The sequence below is a fragment of the Homarus americanus genome, unplaced genomic scaffold (genome assembly GCF_018991925.1).
Source record: "Homarus americanus isolate GMGI-L3 unplaced genomic scaffold, GMGI_Hamer_2.0 scaffold57965, whole genome shotgun sequence".
Taxonomy (NCBI): Eukaryota; Metazoa; Arthropoda; class Malacostraca; order Decapoda; family Nephropidae; genus Homarus; species Homarus americanus.
Genome location: NW_024725031.1, coordinates 3,556,124 through 3,577,664, shown reverse-complemented (window position 1 = coordinate 3,577,664; position 21,541 = coordinate 3,556,124). Strand labels below are relative to the sequence as shown.

The 21,541-nt window shown below is 42.5% G+C and overlaps 1 protein-coding gene across 3 annotated transcripts in view; it reads right to left on the bottom strand.

Moving 5' to 3' along the window:
* The window catches only part of LOC121864651 (potassium channel subfamily K member 13-like), a 47,182-nt gene extending 26,614 nt beyond the window's left edge, over nucleotides 1-20,568 (bottom strand). For all 3 annotated transcript variants that reach the window (XR_006088626.1, XM_042363775.1, XM_042363776.1), the window contains exons 1-2: nucleotides 20,142-20,568; nucleotides 10,552-11,654 (exon numbers count right to left, since the gene is read on the bottom strand). Coding sequence is in view for 2 of the 3 variants with exons in the window: in XM_042363775.1 (XP_042219709.1) it covers nucleotides 10,552-11,335 (784 nt within the window). In the remaining variant the exon portion in view is untranslated. The remainder of the gene's footprint in view (nucleotides 1-10,551; nucleotides 11,655-20,141) is intronic.
* Nucleotides 20,569-21,541: the final 973 nt, after the last annotated feature.

The following is a 21,541-nucleotide window of genomic DNA, read 5'->3' as shown; positions in this document are numbered from 1 at the left end:
TGGGAATATGAGGAGATGTGACCGACATGTGAGGGAAGTGATTGGAATTGCTTCTTGTTTTGGTTGTCGGAGATGGTGTGTGTGTGTGTGTGTGTGTGTGTGTGTGTGTGTGTGTATGGATGTATCTACAGTATGTGAGCGCTGATGGCTGTTTGTGTGTATATGTATATGTGTATAACCATTCTTGAGTCGTGTGAGAATTTTCGTCCAATGGCAGTAGGAATTCGGATCAATGTGAATTCCTATTGGTGTTCATAGGTCCGGGGATAACATTCGATTTGGTTTTCATGGTTGACGCTGTGTGAATATGTTGTGTTTGGTTGATTCACTCTTCTTTTATCATCTATTCTCTCTCTGTTTTCATCATCATCATCATCATCTTGCGCTTGTGTTGTTATTCATTCTTGTGTGCATTGTTATTCTCATCCCCCGTCACAACTACGGCCCCTAACCGTCTCAACCACTAAAATACTATTACCACTACCGTAATCACTGCCACAACCAATGTTTACAAGCATATCGTGACTTAACGCTAAAGAAAACCAATCAGGTGAGGCATAAATAGCTACATCATGACGTCACGCTAAAGAAAGCCAATCAGGTTGAGGTATAAATAGCTACATCATGACGTCACGCTAAAGAAAACCAATCAGGTTGAAGTATAAATGGCTATACCGTGACGTTACGTTAATGAAAACCAATCAGGCGAAGTATAACTTGACTACCAATGCTATGTCGTTTAGTGAAGGAAAAATTCATAAGTTTGGACCCCTATTGGCAGCCATCCTTTGAGTCCAGCAATCTAACAATAATGGTTAACATATAAAACTTTTTCACCTGTTCATCAGTAACCAATAACTGGATCCAGGTTTTATGTGTATCGACGGTGTTCAACTTAGCCGCCAAAATACCATTATTATTCTACAAGGTTTTATATTTACGATCCCTCAACAGGTGATACCAAGGTTTGTTTACAGGAGGAAAGAGAGAGAGAGAGAGAGAGAGAGAGAGAGAGAGAGTCAACAAAGGCAAATTTGAGCGAGAAGAGAGAAAAATGTAACGGTGAGTAATATCCCCGGTGTTGGAAGCTGGGTCTAGCACTGTAAATTATTAAGCAAGAGCTTTTCATGGCCATGTTTGAGCGTGAAGAAGGACCAGCTAGCGAGTCCTTGGTCCTGTCCCGTACTTGTGACAGGTTTGGGGAAGTGTGTGGTACATGTTCACCTACAAACACATTGACAGATAGACAGAGAGTCGTACACAAACAGACAGAGACAGACATTCGTACACTATTAGACACCCCCCACCCCACACCCCCACACACACACACAGACACATGAACAATTTAAAACCAAGAGAAGACTTTGGATTATGTTACAGTAAATTATAGGTGAATTTAACGAAAGCAATGACTTTAGACAGGTGAACACAAATGAACAACTAGACAAATCAAGAGACAGTTAAAGAGACGACAGCTCATGCGCATGCGTGAATGGATCGATAGCTAGCTAGTTAGTTAAACAGAAAGACAGAGCAAATTACTCTCCTTACCTGAAATGGCCGAGCGCTAGTTAATTGTGCAATAAACCCGCTATAAACACATGGGGGACGATATAAATAATATGTGGTGAGTCCTTCTAAAAGTTATTCTTAGTTCCAGTGACAATAATGTTTTCATAAGGGGGAACTGGGGGAGAGGAGGAGATGGAGAGGGAGGTAGGAAAGGGGAGGTGAATGGAGAGAGTGATGGGGGAGATGGAGTAAGAGAGGGAGTGACGGAGGTGGTGGGGGAGTGGGAGGGAAAGGGGTAGTAGAGGAGAGACACTTAGACGGCAGCGCAGGTCACCCTCATATACCAGGTCATCCTCATATACCAGGTCACCCCTCATACCAGGTCATCCTCATACACCAGGTCATCCTCATATACCAGGTCACCCTCATATACCAGGTCATCCTCATATACCAGGTCACCCTCATATACCAGGTCATCCTCATATACCAGGTCACCCTCATATACCAGGTCACCCTCATACACCAGGTCATCCTCTATACCAGGTCACCCTCATACACCAGGTCATCCTCATATACCAGGTCATCCTCATATACCAGGTCACCCTCATATACCAGGTCACCCTCATACACCAGGTCATCCTCATACACAGGTCACACCAGGTCACCCTCATACACCAGGTCACCCTCATACACCAGGTCATCCTCATACACCAGGTCACCCTCATACACCAGGTCACCCTCATACACCAGGTCACCCTCATACACCAGGTCACCCTCATACACCAACCATCATCTCTACTCTTCCAGAAGTAAAATCCGGGTTATTGATTTTTCAGCCATGTGGAGAAAATATGGTCTCTATAACTTATCTTTTCTGTGTGTGTGTGTATATGTATGTGTGTATATATGTGTGTGTGTGTATATATATATATATATGTGTGTATGTGTGTGTGTGTCTGTATATGTATGTATGTATGTGTGTGTGTGTGTGTGTGTGTGTGTGTAAGTTATCGACACAGTTCTTGTTCCATATTTAAAGTTCTATTGATTTTGAAGTATAATGTCAAGTCATTATACTTAAGGCAGATTAGTCTCCACTTACCACGCTATAAAGTTTTGCTACTCATTTATATCTAAGTGAACTGGGGAGGGGTGGGGAGGGGGTGGGGGTGGGGTGCGGGGGGGGGTCGAACCAATTATTAGAACCGGAGGCGAGCGTTTTATCCACTCGGCCATCGGAGTAGTTAGAGACAGAGAGACAAGTAGAGATAGAGAGACTATTTATAACCTGTATATAAGATAATCCATAATTACAAGGCACTATTACGTGACACCTCCTGATAGACAGCCAATAGGAGGGTCGATTTCCCAAGATAATTACCCACTTAACTTACCTCCCCCTGTAACAATCATCTATTTATTGACGTTAATATTCGTTTTTATTTCTACGTTGTTTATCATTTTTGTTGTTATTATCCTCCGTTGTGTTTACTTTTTGTCTTTAATTGATGATATTTCGTTGTTAAGTCATCGTAATCAAGGGATTTAGACCATCGTGTTCAAGGGGTTAAACCATCGTGTTCAAGGGGTTAAACCATCGTGTTCAAGGGGTTAAACCACCATCGTGTTCAAGGGGTTGGTTATCGTGTTCAGGGGTTGAACCATCGTGTTCAAGGGTTAAACCATCGTGTTCAGGGGTTAAACCATCGTATTCAAAGAGTTAAACCATCGTGTTCAGGGTTAGACCATCGTGTTCAAGGGTTAAACCATCGTGTTCCAGGGGTTAAACCATCGTGTTCAAGGTTAGACCATCGTGTTCAAGGGGTTAAACCATCGTGTTCAGAGTTAAACCATCGTGTTCAGGGTTAGACCATCGTGTTCAAGGGTTAAACCATCGTGTTCAAGGGGTTAAACCATCGTATTCAGGAGTAAAACCATCTGTTCAGGGGTTAAACCATCGTGTTCAGGGTTAAACCATCGTGTTCAAGGGGTTAAACCATCGTGTTCAAGGGGTTAAACCATCGTGTTCAAGGGGTTAAACCATCGTGTTCAAGGGGTTAAACCATCGTGTTCAAGGGGTTAAATTATCGAAATCCAGGATAATCTCTCTGTATTAACCATATTATTGACTCTAAAACATAAAGTGACAATACTAAGCCTTTGTTATTATATATATAATCCTTTGCCTAAAAGCTAATTGTATTGCTGACATTAAGTAATTATTTTACTCGTAGTGTACTAATTATATGGTATATAATCACCTAACATAATTGATATATATATATAATTTCGATATTACGATGATAGTTCGAGGATGTCTTCAATGTCTATCCAGTATGTCTTGTTTTAGGACCATGGGAGAGTGGTTATAGATTCTCGTGTCTATAATTGTTCGGGTTTTTGCTGGTTTAGTGGTTATAAAAGTCATGGTCTACTGTGGGAAGCTTTTGGTCATAAACCCCGTGTCCTCAACCCTCAGTGGATGAATCCAAATGTTCTTGATAAACAGAATCATTTTGGATTAGTGAGTAACCAGCAAACCGGTTCCTGCTATGACCTAACCTAACCTAACCTAATCTAACCTAACCTAACCTGACCGTAACAGCAAGGGGCGTGGAAAGATGGGTGAGTAACCACAATCGGAAAATACCCAAGTCAGTAGAAGGGATGGAGAGGGAAGAGTCATTAACCCACCCACACACACGCCCACGTCAGCAAAAGGTGACATGACGTTTCACCTGTCTCTCATCAAGGTCGATTAAGTGTATTCCAGGTAATGTTTGAAGAACGTCTTTCACATGGAAGGAGAAAATAGAACCCCGTTATGATTCAGGTGTGTTGATCAGGTGATGCCTCATTAGTTAAGGGAGGGATCTTACCTGTTTGATGTATGGTTGGTGGCGGCCCTATTAAGCATGATGGGTGGTGATGGTGGGTGGTGATGGGTGAGGATGATGATGGGTGCTGATGATGGGTGGTGGTGATTATAGGTGGTAAGAATGGGTGGTGAGAATGGTGGTTGCCTCACGGAACAAGTAATTCGAAAGAAAAAAAACCACAACTCTCTCTTTATTTTTTATCCCAGGTTGAACTACCACTCACACAACCTTCCACCGACTTTGTAATACTTAGGATGCTAAAAAATGTCCCAGTTCATCCAAGGAGACCAAGATCCCCTCGTGATGTATTGAGAGGGCCACACGTCCCCCTAGAGAGAGAGAGAGAGTGACCTTAGGGACTAGATACTGGTGTCACGTTAAAATCAAAACAAAACACAATAGGTGACTGCTGTATACTATAATCTTGCGTCTATTGGTTGTTGGTGGGAAGCTTCAATCATGGGAAGGGAAAGGACGACAAACAGACAATGAAAACAGAAAACACAATACCTCCCTTAGGACACCATGTGGGGCATAATTATATAATCTATAATCCTAAACACAATTATCACATTTTGTTTCTTCGGGATAAATTATTTGTTACATCACCCTGAGGTAGAGTACAGCGTTAACCTTGGAGATCTTAAGACGCCCACACAGGTACACTCTTCACGCCCACACAGGTATACTCTTCACGCCCACAGGTATACTCTTCACGCCCACACAGGTATACTCTCCACACAGGTATACTCTTCACGCCCACACAGGTATACTCTTCACGCTCACACAGGTATACTCTTCACGCCCACACAGGTATACTCTTCACGCCCACACAGGTATACTCTTCACGCTCACACAGGTATACTCTCCACGCCCACACGGGTATACTCCTTCACGATAAACGTCGACTGTATCTCTTGGGTCTGTGACGTAGAACTTGAAGTTGTTGGGTTGGACAAGACGGTTTAATTATTAAGTTAATGGGGATATATCGTACGTACACACACGGTCTAACATATATACACACAAACAAGCAGATTAATAGAGACAGACAGACAGACAGACAGACAGACAGACAGACAGACACACAGACAGACAGACAGACGATTGATTCCTCTCTCCTGTCTCGCTTTTAAGGTCAGGATACAATTTCAAAACTTGTAACTTATTTCATTGTAGTCTTATCTCTCTCTCTCTCTCTCTCTCTCTCTCTCTCTCTCTCTCTCTGTTTGTTTGTTTTTGCGTGCGCGTATGTAAATAGATAATTACACATATACTGTGCATATTCTCTCCCTTACTCCTGAGACACACACACACACACACACACACACACACATACACACACACACACACACACACCATCATTTGCAGTCCCATGATCTTTTGATAAACATGAAGAGGCTATTTTTATCTCATGGATTATGTGTGTGTGTGTGTGTGTGTGTGTGTGTGTGTGTGTGTGTGTGTGTGTCTTCTCAAATTACCTGTGTGTGTAGGAGGCGGCAGGTAAATGGCTTTGACATTCTATCCCAGGGTTTTCATTTTTCTTTTACGTATTTGTGATTGTTTTTTGCCAGTCTGTGTTACCTATCTACAGCCTGTCTTTGTATCTATGTCTACAGCCTGTCTTTGTAAGCTCGTGCGTGTAACCTGTGCCAGAAGGATTTTTTTTAATATTAAACATCCAGAGTACGACGATAACACCCAGAGTACAGCAAATAAACCCATTGAGTAAGATATCTTAAAGCCTTGAGTACAGTTACTTAATCCCATGAGTACTATGACTAATAGATTTTCAGTTAAAAATAATAATGATTGTTTTGACCGAGTTAGAATTCACCATTGTACAATTTTGATGTGTTGCATTTGCGGGGTGGACTGAGACAATAACTACACGGTAATTCAGCGACATTAAACTCAGTAACTCTTAACACGTCAGTTTGGTCTCCGTGTGAGTGTCATCAGCCCGCCATTATTATCTTACCTTGATTACGTCTTAACTCAACCTTCTGTGTCAACGTTACTTGGAGAAAGTTTTGGAGGGAGTTTTGATATATTTAAGTGATAACACGAGAGAAACAGAAGCAAGAGAGATGATGTGTGGAAGAGAAGAGAAAAGAAGAGAGAAGGGGGGGTAAGATTAGGAGAGACAAACTTTTATTCCTAATAGGCGCACTTCTTTTTTTTTTGGGATCTATATTGCTAATTAAGTGCATGTTGTTTAATAGCCTTTACCAGTCGAAGAGATTAGATATAAAAAAACGATAACAGCTACTCTCATCAGGTAAGGTTTTATTGAAGCCGATAAGAGAGAGATTACCGGCCCAGTTAACTCTCTCGTTATTAAAGGAATAGTTCTGAGTTTGTGAGGTAAAGGATACATTTACCGAAAGTCTATGGGCACAGAATAACTCATTAAGACACTGTATATAGGGCAAAATGGAAACGGATATATTTTTTTATTTTTTTGAGAGAGTGGGAGGTTCACATATACACGATGGACGTCTTCTGCACACACACACACACACACACACACACACACACACACACACACAGTCTCTTTGAACCCCTGAACAACTCCTATTATTGTGGTTTCTCAGTTAATTTCTAGGAAAATAATGTTTATTTCTGTACTAAAAGGACGATTCAATGTTTAAACCTGATCCTTGTGACTTACATTTCGGGTTAAATGATCCCAAGTCTTAACAGAACCCAAATTAACCATCTATAGACTTGAGGGTCTTTTAGAATTAGGACCAGGAAACACTTAGTCTCCGTTACAATTGGTCCCCATTAGACTTTGGGTCTATATTAGGACTGGGGGCTGATAAACACTATAGACCCCATTAAGACAAGGCCCTGTTAGGATTAGGGGCCCATTAGGAAGGCAATTAATTTCTTTTCACTCGTCTCTTTCAACAAATTTACACTTCCTCTCCATTAAATTCCCACTTCATTTCCTCTGTTTGTCTCTGTGTCTTTCCTTCCCGTTTCTTCTTTTTACTTCTCCGTTATTCTTCGTTCATCACCACCTATCCCCAACCTAACCCGCCTCGATCCTTAAATTAAAGCTAAAGTATTGTAATTTAACATAATCTTAACTTAACTTAACCTGACCTAACCTAACCTAACTAAACCTGACCTAACCTAACCTAACCTAACGTAATTTAACCTAACCTACCCTAACCTAACCACATTCCTAACGTAACCAAAACATAAAAAAACTAACCTAACCCAACTTTAACCCAGCCGACCATAACTCCCCTTAACCTACCCAAATTAAAGGTTTTCTATATGATAATTTGGGTATTTGCATTAATTTGGTCTCTTCTTCTCTTTCTCGTGTGGATTATTACCCTCTTCCTTTCTTTATCTCTTACTTTCTTTCTTCTTTCTTCTCTCACTTTCTTCCTTCTTTCTTCTTTCACTGTCTTCCTTCTTTCTTCTCTCACTTTCTTCCTTCTTTCTTCTCTCACTTTCTTCCTTCTTTCTTCTCTCCTGTGTATTATCTCTCTTCCTATCTTCCCGTTTCATTCTTTCTTTCTTATTCCATTGTTTTGTTTATTTTTATTTTTTGCTAATACGAAACTTGCTTACGATATTTTCTATTTTGTCTTACGATTCTTTCATATCTTCTACGATACTTTTTCCTCCTTCCTACGATACTTTCTCCCCCTTCTTTCAGACATTTCTTCTCTCCTTCCTTCCTTCCTTCCTTCCAGGAAGACACATCTTCATCTTTTCTTCTCTCTTTGATTTTCACTCCCTGTTCCCCTCCCTCCCCACCACCCTCTCCCCCACCCTATCCTCTCTCTACCCTCTCCTCCCCCTCTTCCCCACCTCCCCCACCCTCTCACTCTCCCCCACCCTCCCCCAGAGTACCAAGGTACCAGCAACCCAACCTTTCCCTGTTTGGATGTGTGGCATTTATCTATCAAAGGTCAGGTCCAAGCCTTATGTGGTGTTACCTGGTCTGCACGGTGGTACTGTACGGTGGCACGACGGCGGCACTGTATGGCGGCAACTTCCCAATCAGCTCCACAAGAGGGAAACTGTTCTATAGGTTAACTCGTATATGTCTGAGGCTTAGGTGTGTCGATGTCTTTCATGAGAACAAAATAACGCCTACCTGTCTCTTGTGTTATATAAGATCAGGATATACAGTGAGAACCTAACCTAACCTCCTGTCAAATGTTAAAACCCAAAACATAATTCTAGTATTTTGTTTATTTCAGATTATAAAGGAGCCTTTAATGATTGATCAGGATGGTGGACTGGACAGAGAGAACAAGTTACAGGTATATTAGTGATAAGTTATACAGTGTGTACACATCTTCACCTCTCTGGGTCGTTAAATCTTCTATGGTCGAGGATCATCTTATTCAAGCTGTGGTTCTCAAGCTTTTTTGAGTCATTACCCGTTTTTCACCTGGCAGCCGGCATTAATGACTCAGCCCACCTGGTGCCACAGTAACTACCTGCAACATGGACTGTGGTTATAAGATTAATGGAAGTATATTTACAGTTCAAAGGAAAGTTTTTGGTTCGCTCAACTCTTGTCTCTCAGTCACAAACAACATGAACAAGTTAATAATAATCAGTGAGACGGATGAGGTTGTTTTGGTGCTGTCAGCTGCTTGGTGGTAGATGGTGCCGCTGTGGCCCCATGTGACGCAGCCAGTTGCAGCTCTTTGTTCACACGCGGTAGATGCAGGATGAACCCGACTCCCACAAACACAATATCTTGTTGAAAATTTAGTCAAAAGTGTCAGTTCCTGCTTCGCGATATATGGTTACCTAATACAGTATATGTAATATATGTACTTACCTGTATTCGTGGCAGAGTGCACCATTACCTCACTAAAAAAAGTTATATAACTCCACCTCATATCTTCTACGATACTTTTTCCTCTTTCCTAAACAGTTCTGTACTATTTACTTTTAAACTTTGTCTGTTCTCTCGGCCAATTAAAACCGAGTGTTTGTTTCAACTCTACCTGGAAAAATATTTATAACAAATATCGTATACAACTACCTAATTGATCAGTCGTTTTGGAAATATTGTAATACTGCTTTTTACAGATGAAGCACGAGAATAATTTTGTTGTTAATTTTTGTAGATACATCCCTGGGTTTTTATTTATTCAACATTTAATAGAAAATATCAGAATTTGGAAAAAAAATTGGACACATACACGTAAGGTTTCTTGTTGACACCCCGCGAGGCGCTCTAATAACACCCCCCCCCCCTCCCCTAGTTCTCTCCCTCTTTACACCTTTTCTCCCTCCCTCTCCCTCTTCACACCATTTGGCTTCCTCCCCCTCTCACTTTTATCATATCCCCTCCCTCTCCCCTTTATATTCCCCCTCCCTTTCCCATTTTCCTATTTTATTTTTATTTTTTCATTGATTTGTTCACATTTTCTTGTTTTTCTTTCACTTTCTTACCGACAGTTGTGAGTGATAACACAAGAACGCCTCCGGTGATCTAGTGTATATTTAAGGGAGACAAGAGCACACGCCCTCTGTATTGCTCCAGGCTCATGATGTAGTCAGGGCAAAACAAAACAAAGATTCCAAGAGTTTAGTAATCAATAGACACATTCTGTTGACGACACACGTGGCTCTGATAACACACCTCCCCCCTCCCTCACAGGTTTTATCTCTTTTCACACCTTTTCTCTTCCTTGCTCTCCCTCTCCCTCCCGCTTTTATCTTCTTCCCTCTCCTTCACATCAGGAGCTTTTGTATGCCACAAAGTTTTATGTTTTAGGTCAGATTATTTGGTTATTTTCGCTCCCCACCAGTTTATATTACCTGATGATTACAATATCCTTACGCTACCTGGGAGGTTAGGTTAGGTTAGGTTAGGTTAGGTTAGGTTTCTTCAACAGGTGAAATATGCTGGGGTATCTAATCGTCAGATGATCCCTTATTTCGTATACAGGGACAGGTGTAGTGGTCGTATGGTACAGGAGTGGGTGTGAGTGGTGTAGGTGGGGTTAGGTAGTCTGCAGGAGGGTCTCTGTCATCACACTATTTACCTGTTGAGCATCGAGTGTCGCTGCTTGTATACCTGGATGTAGTATACTATAGCGCTTAAATCATCTATGACGTCATAATAGCAAGGAAGTAAAATTAGTGATAAAGATTAACTTACCGATAGTGGAGACAACAGTGTAGACAAAGTGGAAACTTCCAGCGAAGTCCCAGAGTCGTCTTGCCTGGGGCTTGTATCCCTCGTCAGTCATGTTGCCCCAGATGTAGAGGAGCTCCTCCACCCTCGACAAACTCACGTTGTTGTAGTTTATTTCTTCCTTCAGCTCACTCAGCTTCGCGTCGTACTGCTCCAGGTAATTGGTTCTTTCACGTTTTTCGTTTTCTTCCTCGAAGGCCTGGAAGATGAGGGCACCAACCACCATGTACAGCAGCAGCACCAGCGCCAGCAACAGAAAGCGGGCGTTATCCTCCTTCAGGGCCACGGCGTTCCAGAAGCGCGCCCTGCGGGGCACCACTAGGTGCCCGCTCGTAGGCATCACCACGTTTTCTGCATCAGGTTTGGCTGGTGCTGCAGACTCGCGTGACGTGGGGCACATGCATGCACAACACCCTCCTGTCGAGTTCTCTGAGCGCACCCACCCTTTCCCACACCCTAAGCTGTCCCCACTGCTGCTATCTACTGTACTGCTGCCAGAGGTATCACCAGAGTAGCTGTTGCTGTCGCTGCTGGTGCTACTACTGCCGTTGGTGGTTTTGTTGGCCCTTCGATTCGCGGTCTTGTTTTGGTCAGCTGTCCAGCCGTCCACTGTCCACACTTTGCCCTCTTTCTGAGTGGGCGCCAGGGGCTTCACTCCGTCTCCCACGCATTCTCCTCCAGCCCCAGCGCCACCTGCGCCCCACGCCCGTGCCAGGTCCGCCAGCTGGGCGTGCGTTTGATCGTCCATATGAACTACTACCTGGCCGGGCTGGTGAAGGCGCCGGGCCCGGCCCCCCGCTGCAGCATTTTAACCGATGTTGGGGCACACGGTGGTCACCTCCCGCCTCTCGAGATGCACCACACCGGTGACCTGCCCCGCCTCTCTACCCTTCTTGTTGATCCTTTTGACAAGGAATCTTTATGTTGTCACAGAGTAGAGTAGAGAAGAGTAACGCCCTCCTGTGGGGACGAGAAGCACCACATTTCGTCACACTGTCGTCACCGTCTCCCTCCTGCCTCGACTACGAGAGGCAGCCACCGGTGAGTTGTCTAGCTCCTCTCTCTCTCTGAAAAAAAGTGAACATATTAAGATCAATGGACACCGAACTCTTACGTCTAAAAATTATTATACAAAGTCGCTGGTGGACAAAACGATGACAGTCCGCAGCATTAAAGACTCACAAGACACTGCCTCTGAAAACATTGTTAAACAGAACGTTGATATAATTTACGTTAAAGGAGTCATCTGTGGACCAGGACCTCTTCTTGACGTTCTCTCATACGTTTAGGTTCCTTGTTTTTGTTTACATAATGGAAGAAGTTGCCCCACGCGTCGCTACTATAGATAATTTTAACGTAAGATGTCCATTAAGAACTTATTAAAGTCTCTTCACCTTCCTGGACCCTGAGACATGTTGAAGACTCTTACCTTTCTTCCTCTTCATTCTTATACTTCACTTCTCCACCCCTCCTCCATCTTCATCTCTTCTTTTGCCCTTTTCTCCTGATTCTCCTCCTCCTCTTTCTCCTCTTACTTTATCTCCTCCTACTGCTTCTCTTGCTTCTCCTCCTCTTTCTCCTTTCCCTCCTCTGTCTCCTTTACCTCTTCCTTTTTATTCATTTTTTTTCTTTTTCCACACCTCATCATCCTCTTCCACCTCCACCACCTCCTCGGCATCCTCTTTCTTCCTCTTCCTTCTCTTACTACTCATCCGTCCCGTCTCTTTTTAATCATCACCACCTCCTCCTCCTCCTCCTCCTCCCCTCTTCTTCTTCCTGGCCCCACACATCCGCCGGGCCACAAGAGGAGCTCCTCCTTGCTCCTGTGGACTTTAAAGTTGAACTTCTATGCGTCAAGGGGGTAAAAAAAATTATCATAGGCCACTTTTATGAGGTGTCTTATTGAATGGTTTCCGTCTTTGTAGGCCCCGACCCGACCCGACCTAACCTAACCAAACAGACGTCAGGGCCACTTAATCTACAGGCCATTAAAATTGAGGACGTGGTAGAGTTAATGGTAGTGAAGGAGCTTTGTTGTATCTGAAGAGAAGGGAATAACTTTGTTACATTTTTTAACCTGAGAAATAATAACAAAATGACCTTCTTATCCTCACCTGATATAACTGAATGAATGGAAAGGTAAATAGATATGTAAATAGATGGATGAATGAAGAAGTAAATTTGTAAATAGCTAAGTAATTACATTAATAAATTGATTAAATACATAAATAAATACATATATGTAAAACTACAATAATACTGAAATAAATAGATCCAGTAAAGGAATAAGGAGTAAATGAATGAGACAAATAAAAGATAAATGGTTAATAAACATAGAACTAAACATATGATAATATCGGCCTCTCTACCCCAGATGGACAAGGCTTAAAAGGTTGAGAAAAATGAACGTACAAATATTAGCGTATGTGTACACTTATATTTTTTAGGCGTGTGTGTGTGTGTGTGTGTGTGTGTGTGTTGCGGTGGCCGACTGGATACAGCATTCAATTCTTCTCCAAAGGTTTATATTGGTTTATGCTTGGGGCGCCCTTAGTCAATCCAGCTGTCAATGAGTACCTGGTTTTATATAGTAAGGGAAATGATGATGGTCGAGAATAGCTTATGGGAACTATTTTTATGACACAAACTATAGACAGTTTTTCTTCAGTCCACCACCAAGTGACGTCACCATCGTACGTAAGCTGATGAACCTTAAGTGTTTGTTTACGTCTCAGACTCGACATCACTTCAAACAGAGGAACGCCCAAGTGACCATAAGCCCATAAAGACCACCTTCTCGATACGTGGCCACGGGGTAGTCGCACTTGCAGGTGGGGTGATGGGGACGTGTGTCTTGCCTCAGGATATTCAGGTACTTGGCGAAATTTTTTAAGTATTTAGTATCTCAGGAGGTAACGTCTCTGTGTTTACCTCCCAGGCATTCACTACAGTGCTCTGACGGAGGGAGGAAGGGAGGGAGGGAGGGGAAAAGGAGGAAAAAGAAGAGAGGGAAGGAGGTAACAGGGGAAGACAGATAGAGGGAGACGGAGATAGGTGAGGGCAGGAGACAAAAGGAGGTAGAGATGTAATTCGGTGAGAGAATGAGAGAGAGAGAGAGAGAGAGAGAGAGAGAGAGAGAGAGAGAGAGAGGTTAGAGACAATGCAGCAAGAGGAGGAGGAGGTTGATCTCGTGAGCAAACACTCGTCCTCTGTCTGGCTCTCCGTGATCCCCGCCTCACCACCACACGCCCTCACAGCTCCTGACTGTTCTTTATGCAACAAAAGCGAGGCACTACTTATGACTTGGTTGTGTGTGGGGGGGGGTGGAGATGCGTGTGGGTGTGTGCAAATTGTTTATGATTTGGTAAGAAGTAAAGAAAACAACGTAGGTCTTTGTTTGTCCTAAATTGAGTGTAAATATTGAATAAAAGTGACAGACAGAAGCGACGAAGCGACATGTTGACCGCCAGGCTCCGGAGGTCCCCAGGCGCCATTGGGATAAAATGGTCCGTAACTCCCCTAAGATTTCTTGGGAAAATACTGACTCTATAAATGATGTGAGATTTTGTTGGGTTACCTTACAGGTCAAGTTTCGCACACACACACACACACACACACACACACACACACACACACACACCGGCTGCAACTCTATTAATAAACCGTTTATTATTATTATTATTATTATTACACACCAAACACACACACACCAAACAAACAGAGTGGTTAAGTTAGATTAGATTTGGTTAGGTTAGTTATTCTCCAAATACTCAATGTTCCTTTATCCATTATATACGGTAAACTGAATTTAGTTACAAGTCACAACACTATCCTCTCTCCCTTCAATAAATCGCCGGACGAGAAGTTTCCCCTGAATGCCAGCCACACAATCACTCCACCACATCTGCGTTTCTCATCCTCCAACACATTCGCCCTTGACCTAACCTTCACGTCACGGCGCGAGAACTCATCCAAATTTAGCAGCGATACTTGTCAACCCCTAAGAGCGAGGAGAGTGCAGTAATAAGTATCTAATGCGATTAAAACTGTGTATCTGGTCACCATTTCCATCAGGTCTCTCGTTCAATCTTCTTCACGATTCTGAAGGTTATGGCCGCCTTAGTTTGTATTTCTTCGTGATACAATACGTCTATTAAAAACTCCTTCTTTGTTTTCTGCTGTCTTTGCTATACACTGTGATTATTATTATTATTATTATTATTATTATTATTATTATTATTATTATTATTATACGACTCATCGCCAACATAAGAGGGGAGAGAAAACTTGCAGGATGGGTTAGGGGAACAATCTGTCATACCTGGAGCTCATCAGTGTGTCAGCATGAACCAGGTGATTTTCCTGCGCCAGCGATGGATGGCTGCTTCTCCCTCAACCCACCCGTCCTCCACAAGTAAATAGACTCTTGTTGAAAACGCTAGAGCCCAAAGTCTCCACCAAAGAGGCTTTACACATCGACCTTGTCTCACCTGGTGTATAAAACTGATTGAATTAGTGTGGGAGGCTGCGTGTGGGAAAATTTAATGAATTTTCCCTGATGAAAATCAAATATGTTTTAAAATAAAGGACGGGTCTTTTTTTGTCAGTTCTTTTCTTCTTTTTCCAAGGTGCGTGCGTGTGTATGTGTGTGTGTGTGTGTGTGTGTGTGTGTGTGTGTGTGTGTGTGTGTGTGCGTGAGCGCAGGTTTACACATACAGTACGTACATATATCACTAGAGGTTGTTATTGCGTTACAGAACCTCATAGCATACTGTACATCGACCTGTTATTTAACGTCACCACTCCCTGCACACCTTGCCTGATGGCTCCCCAGTCCTTATAGATCCTCACCTCACCTAACCTCACCTCACCTAACCTAACCTCACCTAACCCAACCTCACCTCACCTAACCTAACCTCACCTCACCTAACCTCACCTCACCTAACCTCACCTAACCTAACCTAACCTAACCTCACCTCACCTCACCTCACCTAACTTAACCTCACCTAGACATACACGTAACATAAACTGGGCTTCACCTTATAGCTCAACACTGACCTACATGTACTGTACTGTCAGGTAATACACACGTAACTCCACCTGACTTCACCTCTCATTACCATCACAAATTACTCCTTCACATGTCCGCCACAAGTCCACGTTCTCACATGCTCTTACGATAAATATTTCTCATAACTTTAAAAAATGTTATGAATGTTACACCTTAGCAAGACACGTTCAGTAGGTCCAGGTAAGGAAGAATATTATTATACGGAATATTTTTTTTTTTAATTTAACTGATGTTGAATTACTGTATCTAAGCATGGTTGAGTCACAGTGTAAGTTAATGTTATTTTTCAACGATATCTTCACTTACGAGGAATATTTCACCGTACGAGACTTTAAGACTCTGTACTGAGGTATTTCTAAGTCACGGGAAGTATATTACACTCGCACATATTATCGTGTGCAAGACCACTTCTTTTACTCTTTCTCTTTAATGCAAACCTAATCAAGTTATGACAACATGCTGAAGTGTATATCAATATGTTATGTTCCTGTGTTGGTTACATCACTGGTTCACAAATAGGGTGGTGGACGAGTGGAACAAGCTTAGCAACTTTGTAGTAAGTGCTGGAACGCTGGAGAGTTTTAAAAGGAGGCTGGATAGATTCATGGATGATAGAGAGTGGTAGTAACTCTCGACAGGAGCTGCCATGCACAGGCCAACCGGCCTATTGCAGACTCCTTATTTTCTTATGTTCTTATGTTTTAGGGATGACTGAGACTATATTAAACACAATGAGAATAAATGATATAAATGGTTAAGTCGACTGTCTTTTGTTTCCGATAGTATTTACTGTTTTAGGCCGTTATCTAAAAAAAAAAAGACAATCACGACGTAAACGCCTAGTTGTCTATACTTTTACTCAATATATAGATAAACAATAACGCCATTAGCCCATCGTATTCACTACAGGGGTAAATAAAGTTTCATTTTATTGTCGGTAATTGGAGAGTAGACGGAGTGGTGTGTGAGTGTGTCTGTGTGTGTGTATGTAGCCCCCCACCTGGACACTTTCTCAGTGTAATGGGAGAGTCTCTACCTGACGAAGGCGTGGGCTTACGTGACATGTTCCTCCACATCGATCCATTTCCCGAAGAAAAAAAAATAGCAAGAATTTAGTTCAACATTTTCTGATCTACAATATATCAAAATTTTCATACATAAGACATCAAAAAGTCATCATAGATATTATTTTTTAACATTTTCACTACAGGGGCGCTACTTTTAATGTTTAATTTGGTTAATGTCAGATAATTGTGTTCAGCTCAGAGGCGACACCGTATACAAGGGGTGTTAGTAGATTATCTCCAATCAATATCAAGAGAGAAATTTTGAACACCTAATTTAATTACTGCTGGGCGGTTTGGGGGTTAGTTTTCCGTTTCATTTGGGAAGATTGATAAATAAAGGTATTTTTGAGAGAGAGAGAGAGAGAGAGAGAGAGAGAGAGAGACCACCAACATAACATCAACTAGGGGAAGAAAATCCTTTACAGCACAACACTTACTAGGACTGTCAGCTACAAGCAACACTCGCTACAACACTCCCGCAGCAACACACACATTACTTCTATAGTAGAGTAAAATAGTGATAAAAAGAACAAAAATACTGAAGCATTAAACTCATCTCGGATCTAATTAGGTCGTTAACTCCCACCAATTTTCATAAGATTTTCACATTTTGCGGTCCAAGGAATCCCGTCCACCTACAACGTGATGAGTGATACATTTGTTGTCGAAATATCATGTTTACAACTAGGGGATATGGACGGACGCAACCATGGACGGACGCAACCATGGACGGAAGCAACAATGGACAGACGCAACCATGGACGGACGCAGCCATGGACGGACGCAACCATGGACGGACGCAACCATGGACGGACGCAGCCATGGACGGACGCAACCATGGACGGAAGCAACAATGGACAGACGCAACCATGGACGGACGCAGCCATGGACGGACGCAACCATGGATAGACGTCACCATAGACAGACGCAACCATGGGCAGATGCAACAATGTACGGACGCAAGAAGGGATTCAAAGGCACAAAGACACGCACGGACGTAAAGGCAAAAGGACGCACGAAAGGCACAAGGACACACGCAAGGACACAAAGGCACAAGGACACACGCAAGGACACAAAGGTACAAGGACGCACTTTCAAGTTCCACCTGCAGCTACGCAAGAGGTTACGACAAAGGCCCCGACATCAAAGAACACAAACCAACCTACTATCGCCAGGCGTAATTAGGGACCATCTTAGTTTATACTCTACTTTCTCTGCTCAAACATAAACAAACATCCTCTATTGTTTGTTTGTTTTTTACTTTCTCCGGTTTATACTTTCCCCCCTCCCCAGCCCCCCCCTCCCCCTCCCCAGCCCCCCCTCACCCCTTATTTTGTTTATGTCCCTTGAGGTTAGTTATTATATAAGAGGAGAAGAGAGTTTTGACTGGACGTGTTGCTACTGGTTGCACACAAGTGTTAGGTAAACGAGACACACTCCTGGACAAGGGACTGCTTGTAGGGCTGCCTCGTTGACACACTCTTAAGTTCACTCTATCGTCGACGCAATCTTATGTTCACTCTATCGTCGACACACTCTTGGGTTTACTCTATCGTCGACACAATCTTAGGTTCCTCTATCGTCGACACAATCTTAGGTTCATCGTCGACACACTCTTAGGTTCACTCTATCGTCGACACACTCTTAGTTCACTCTATCGTCGACACACTCTTAAGTTCACTCTATCGTCGACACACTCTTAGGTTCACTCTATCGTCGACACACTCTTAGGTTCACTCTATCGTCGACACAATCTTAAGTTCACTCTATCGTCGACACACTCTTATGTTCACTCTATCGTCGACACAATCTTAAGTTCATTCTATCGTCGACACACTCTTATGTTCACTCTATCGTCGACACAATCTTAGTTCACTCTATCGTCGACACACTCTTAAGTTCACTCTATCGTCGACACACTCTTAAGTTCACTCTATCGTCGACACACTCTTAAGTTCACTCTATCGTCGACACGCTATAAAATTAAATAGAATATAATACCTAGTCTTTAAATAACCTCTAGTGGGGATATAAATAAAAAATAGCCATCTGTAAATAACCAGAAAAAAAATAGCCATCCTTACCTAGCTACTGTCGTTAAACGGTGGGGAAAAAATAGACGTTTTCTATAAATTTGGCCTTTTTTTTAAGCGGAGAAAAATAGCCCACTTTAACTAACTAGAAAAATAGTTCTCTCTAAATGGCGGGAGAAAAATAGCTATCTCTAACAAGCTAACATAGTAAAACATCACAGGGTTAGAGAAATCGGCCGTAAGGGACTTATTATATTGAGTTTTATTTTGTAAGTCTGTTTTGATTGGCTATTGCGGGGATATAGGGTTAGAGGAGTCCTATCTCTGTCTGTCTGTCTGTCTGTCTGTCTGTGGCACGAGGGCAAGGATGTAGAAATTAGGAGAGAGAGAGAGAGAGAGAGAGAGAGAGAGAGAGGTTAATAAAGTCGAAGAAAAACAAAGCAACGGAGAGTGGAGATTCATTATGTGAATAAAAGGAAGAGGAAGGAAGAGGTTAATCAAGGGAAGAGAGAGAGGCGGAGAAGAGAGGCAGCGGATATTAAAGAAGATGATTAGAAAGCGAAAGAAGAATTGGCATAAAAAAGAAGTGTAATCGGAGTTAGTATGTCACAGTAGTTAGTATGTTACAGTAGTTAACTTGTCACAGTAGTTAACATGTCATAGTAGTTAACATGTCACAGTAGTTAACATGTCATAGTAGTTAACATGTCATAGTAGTTTACATGTCACAGTACTTAACATGTCATCGTAGTTAACGTTTCACAGTAGTTAGCATGTTATCGTAGTTAGTGTGTCAAGCGTGTAGTAAGTTCAGGTGTTCTGATACTTTCACCTTGTTACCTGCTGTTAATGGTATAGGAGTCCATTTACCTGGGCAGGTGTGGGTGGGAGTATGCAGGTATGTACTGTAATTTATGCTTTATGAGGACTGGGTCAGGAGATTATAATGGGTGAGGGAGCTTTGGAATGATGTATGTGTGTGTGTGTGTGTGTGTGCGTGTGTGTGTGTGCGTGTGTGTGTGTGTGTGTGTGTTTGGTATACATTGCTCTGTATGACGTAAATCGCTCACTCATGGTAGCGAGCAAAATACCTCTGCCCGAAATGGCTCCGTGAAACACAATCTCACACAGTGCCTTGCTCGCCTCGGCAATTTGCACCACCAGATATGTCAATAGAGAGAGACAGAGAGAGAGACAGAGATGGAGAGAGATTTACTGAGACAAATACTGAGACAGACTGACATTGAGAAAGACAGAGAGAGATAGAATTAAGGTGAGAGAGAGAGAGAGAGAGAGAGAGAGAGAGAGAGAGAGAGAGAGGGGGGGGGTTTCTGTGCTAAAGCCAGGTTACCTACACTCCTCCATCGTCTATAAGAAACTCACCTTCAGTAGCCGACATCTTCATTTCATCTTCCAATCGTCATCCTGAACGTGAACCCAAACAAAAAAATATCCCACTTGTATCTTGTCTGAGATGCTAAAATGACGCCTTGTATTCCTCGCAGTGAGCACAAGAGCACCGTGTTCCTCTATCAAGGGACACTCAATGCCATTACGTGGACTGGAGAGACACTCACTGCTGTTCTTTCAAGTCACGACGGCACCAGAGACGCGAGGTGGATTCATACCTGCTTCACTAATGGTCTTTTTTTCTGTTTTAAAGACATTTTGATTGTGTTTCTGGTACGTTTTCTATTTTGTTTTGTAATATGTGATGTGAGAGTATAGAACGCGTGAGTTAGACGCGTGAGAAAGGCGTGAGTGTTGGGTGCGACAGGCGGAGTCGACGACACTTGTTGCCCGTGCTGGAATGTCAGGGAGACTGTGGCCTTCCAGTCTGACCCGGCCTCGCTAGACACGCCACATACACACACACACACACACATACATACACGCCTCCCTTCCCTGCCTGCCCGCGCCTTCCCATGCCTGCCTGCCAGTCCCTGCCTGCCTGTCTCTACAACCCTGCCAATCCCACGCCCTCACTCCTGCCTGTCTACTCCTCTCCACGCCCGCTTTTCTGCCCACGCCTCATCACACCACCTCTCCCGCCCATACTGGTCCACATCCCCTCTCACCCGCGCCTTCCCATGCCCTATCTATCACCCGATGTGTAAACTATTATGCATGTATTTATTTGTTCATTTCTATTTACTTAAAGAACAGTGTACACGTGGACACCATAGCAAGCACACACACACACCTCTCTCTCTCTCTCGCTCTCTCTCTCTCTCTCTCTCTCTCTCTCGTAGTCCTATCCGCCCCAGCATCTAACATTAAAGTCAATCTTTATCCTGTCTTTTAAATTTACTATTAACAACGATGGATAAACTTCACGACGGAAAACTTAACAGCAGTATCTATTAACACTTCAATGTTTAGTTCTCAAAACAAAGATCCAAGATAAAACTCTTTTAATTATTATGTCATAAGATATCGTCACTGTTTCGTTTGTTTTCACTTTTTATGAACCAAAAACAATTTCCAATATTTTTTGTTGTGTTTACATTGTCCTAATCTTATTTTCTTCTTCTTTAAACATAACAAAAAACATCTTAAAGGATACGAGTAAACACGAATAAAATATGAAATAAAATGATGTGTTAGAATGAAAATAAGATGAAGATGGGAACTTTAACGTAAGTCGATATTGTGAATCTGTAGAGGGATATAAATTATATCAGGATTACAATATCAAGAATCACTTTGTACCAACAGAATCGGATACCTTAAACACGAATAAGTTAAAGAGTTTATAAATACCGACTCTTGGTTTTAGAGTC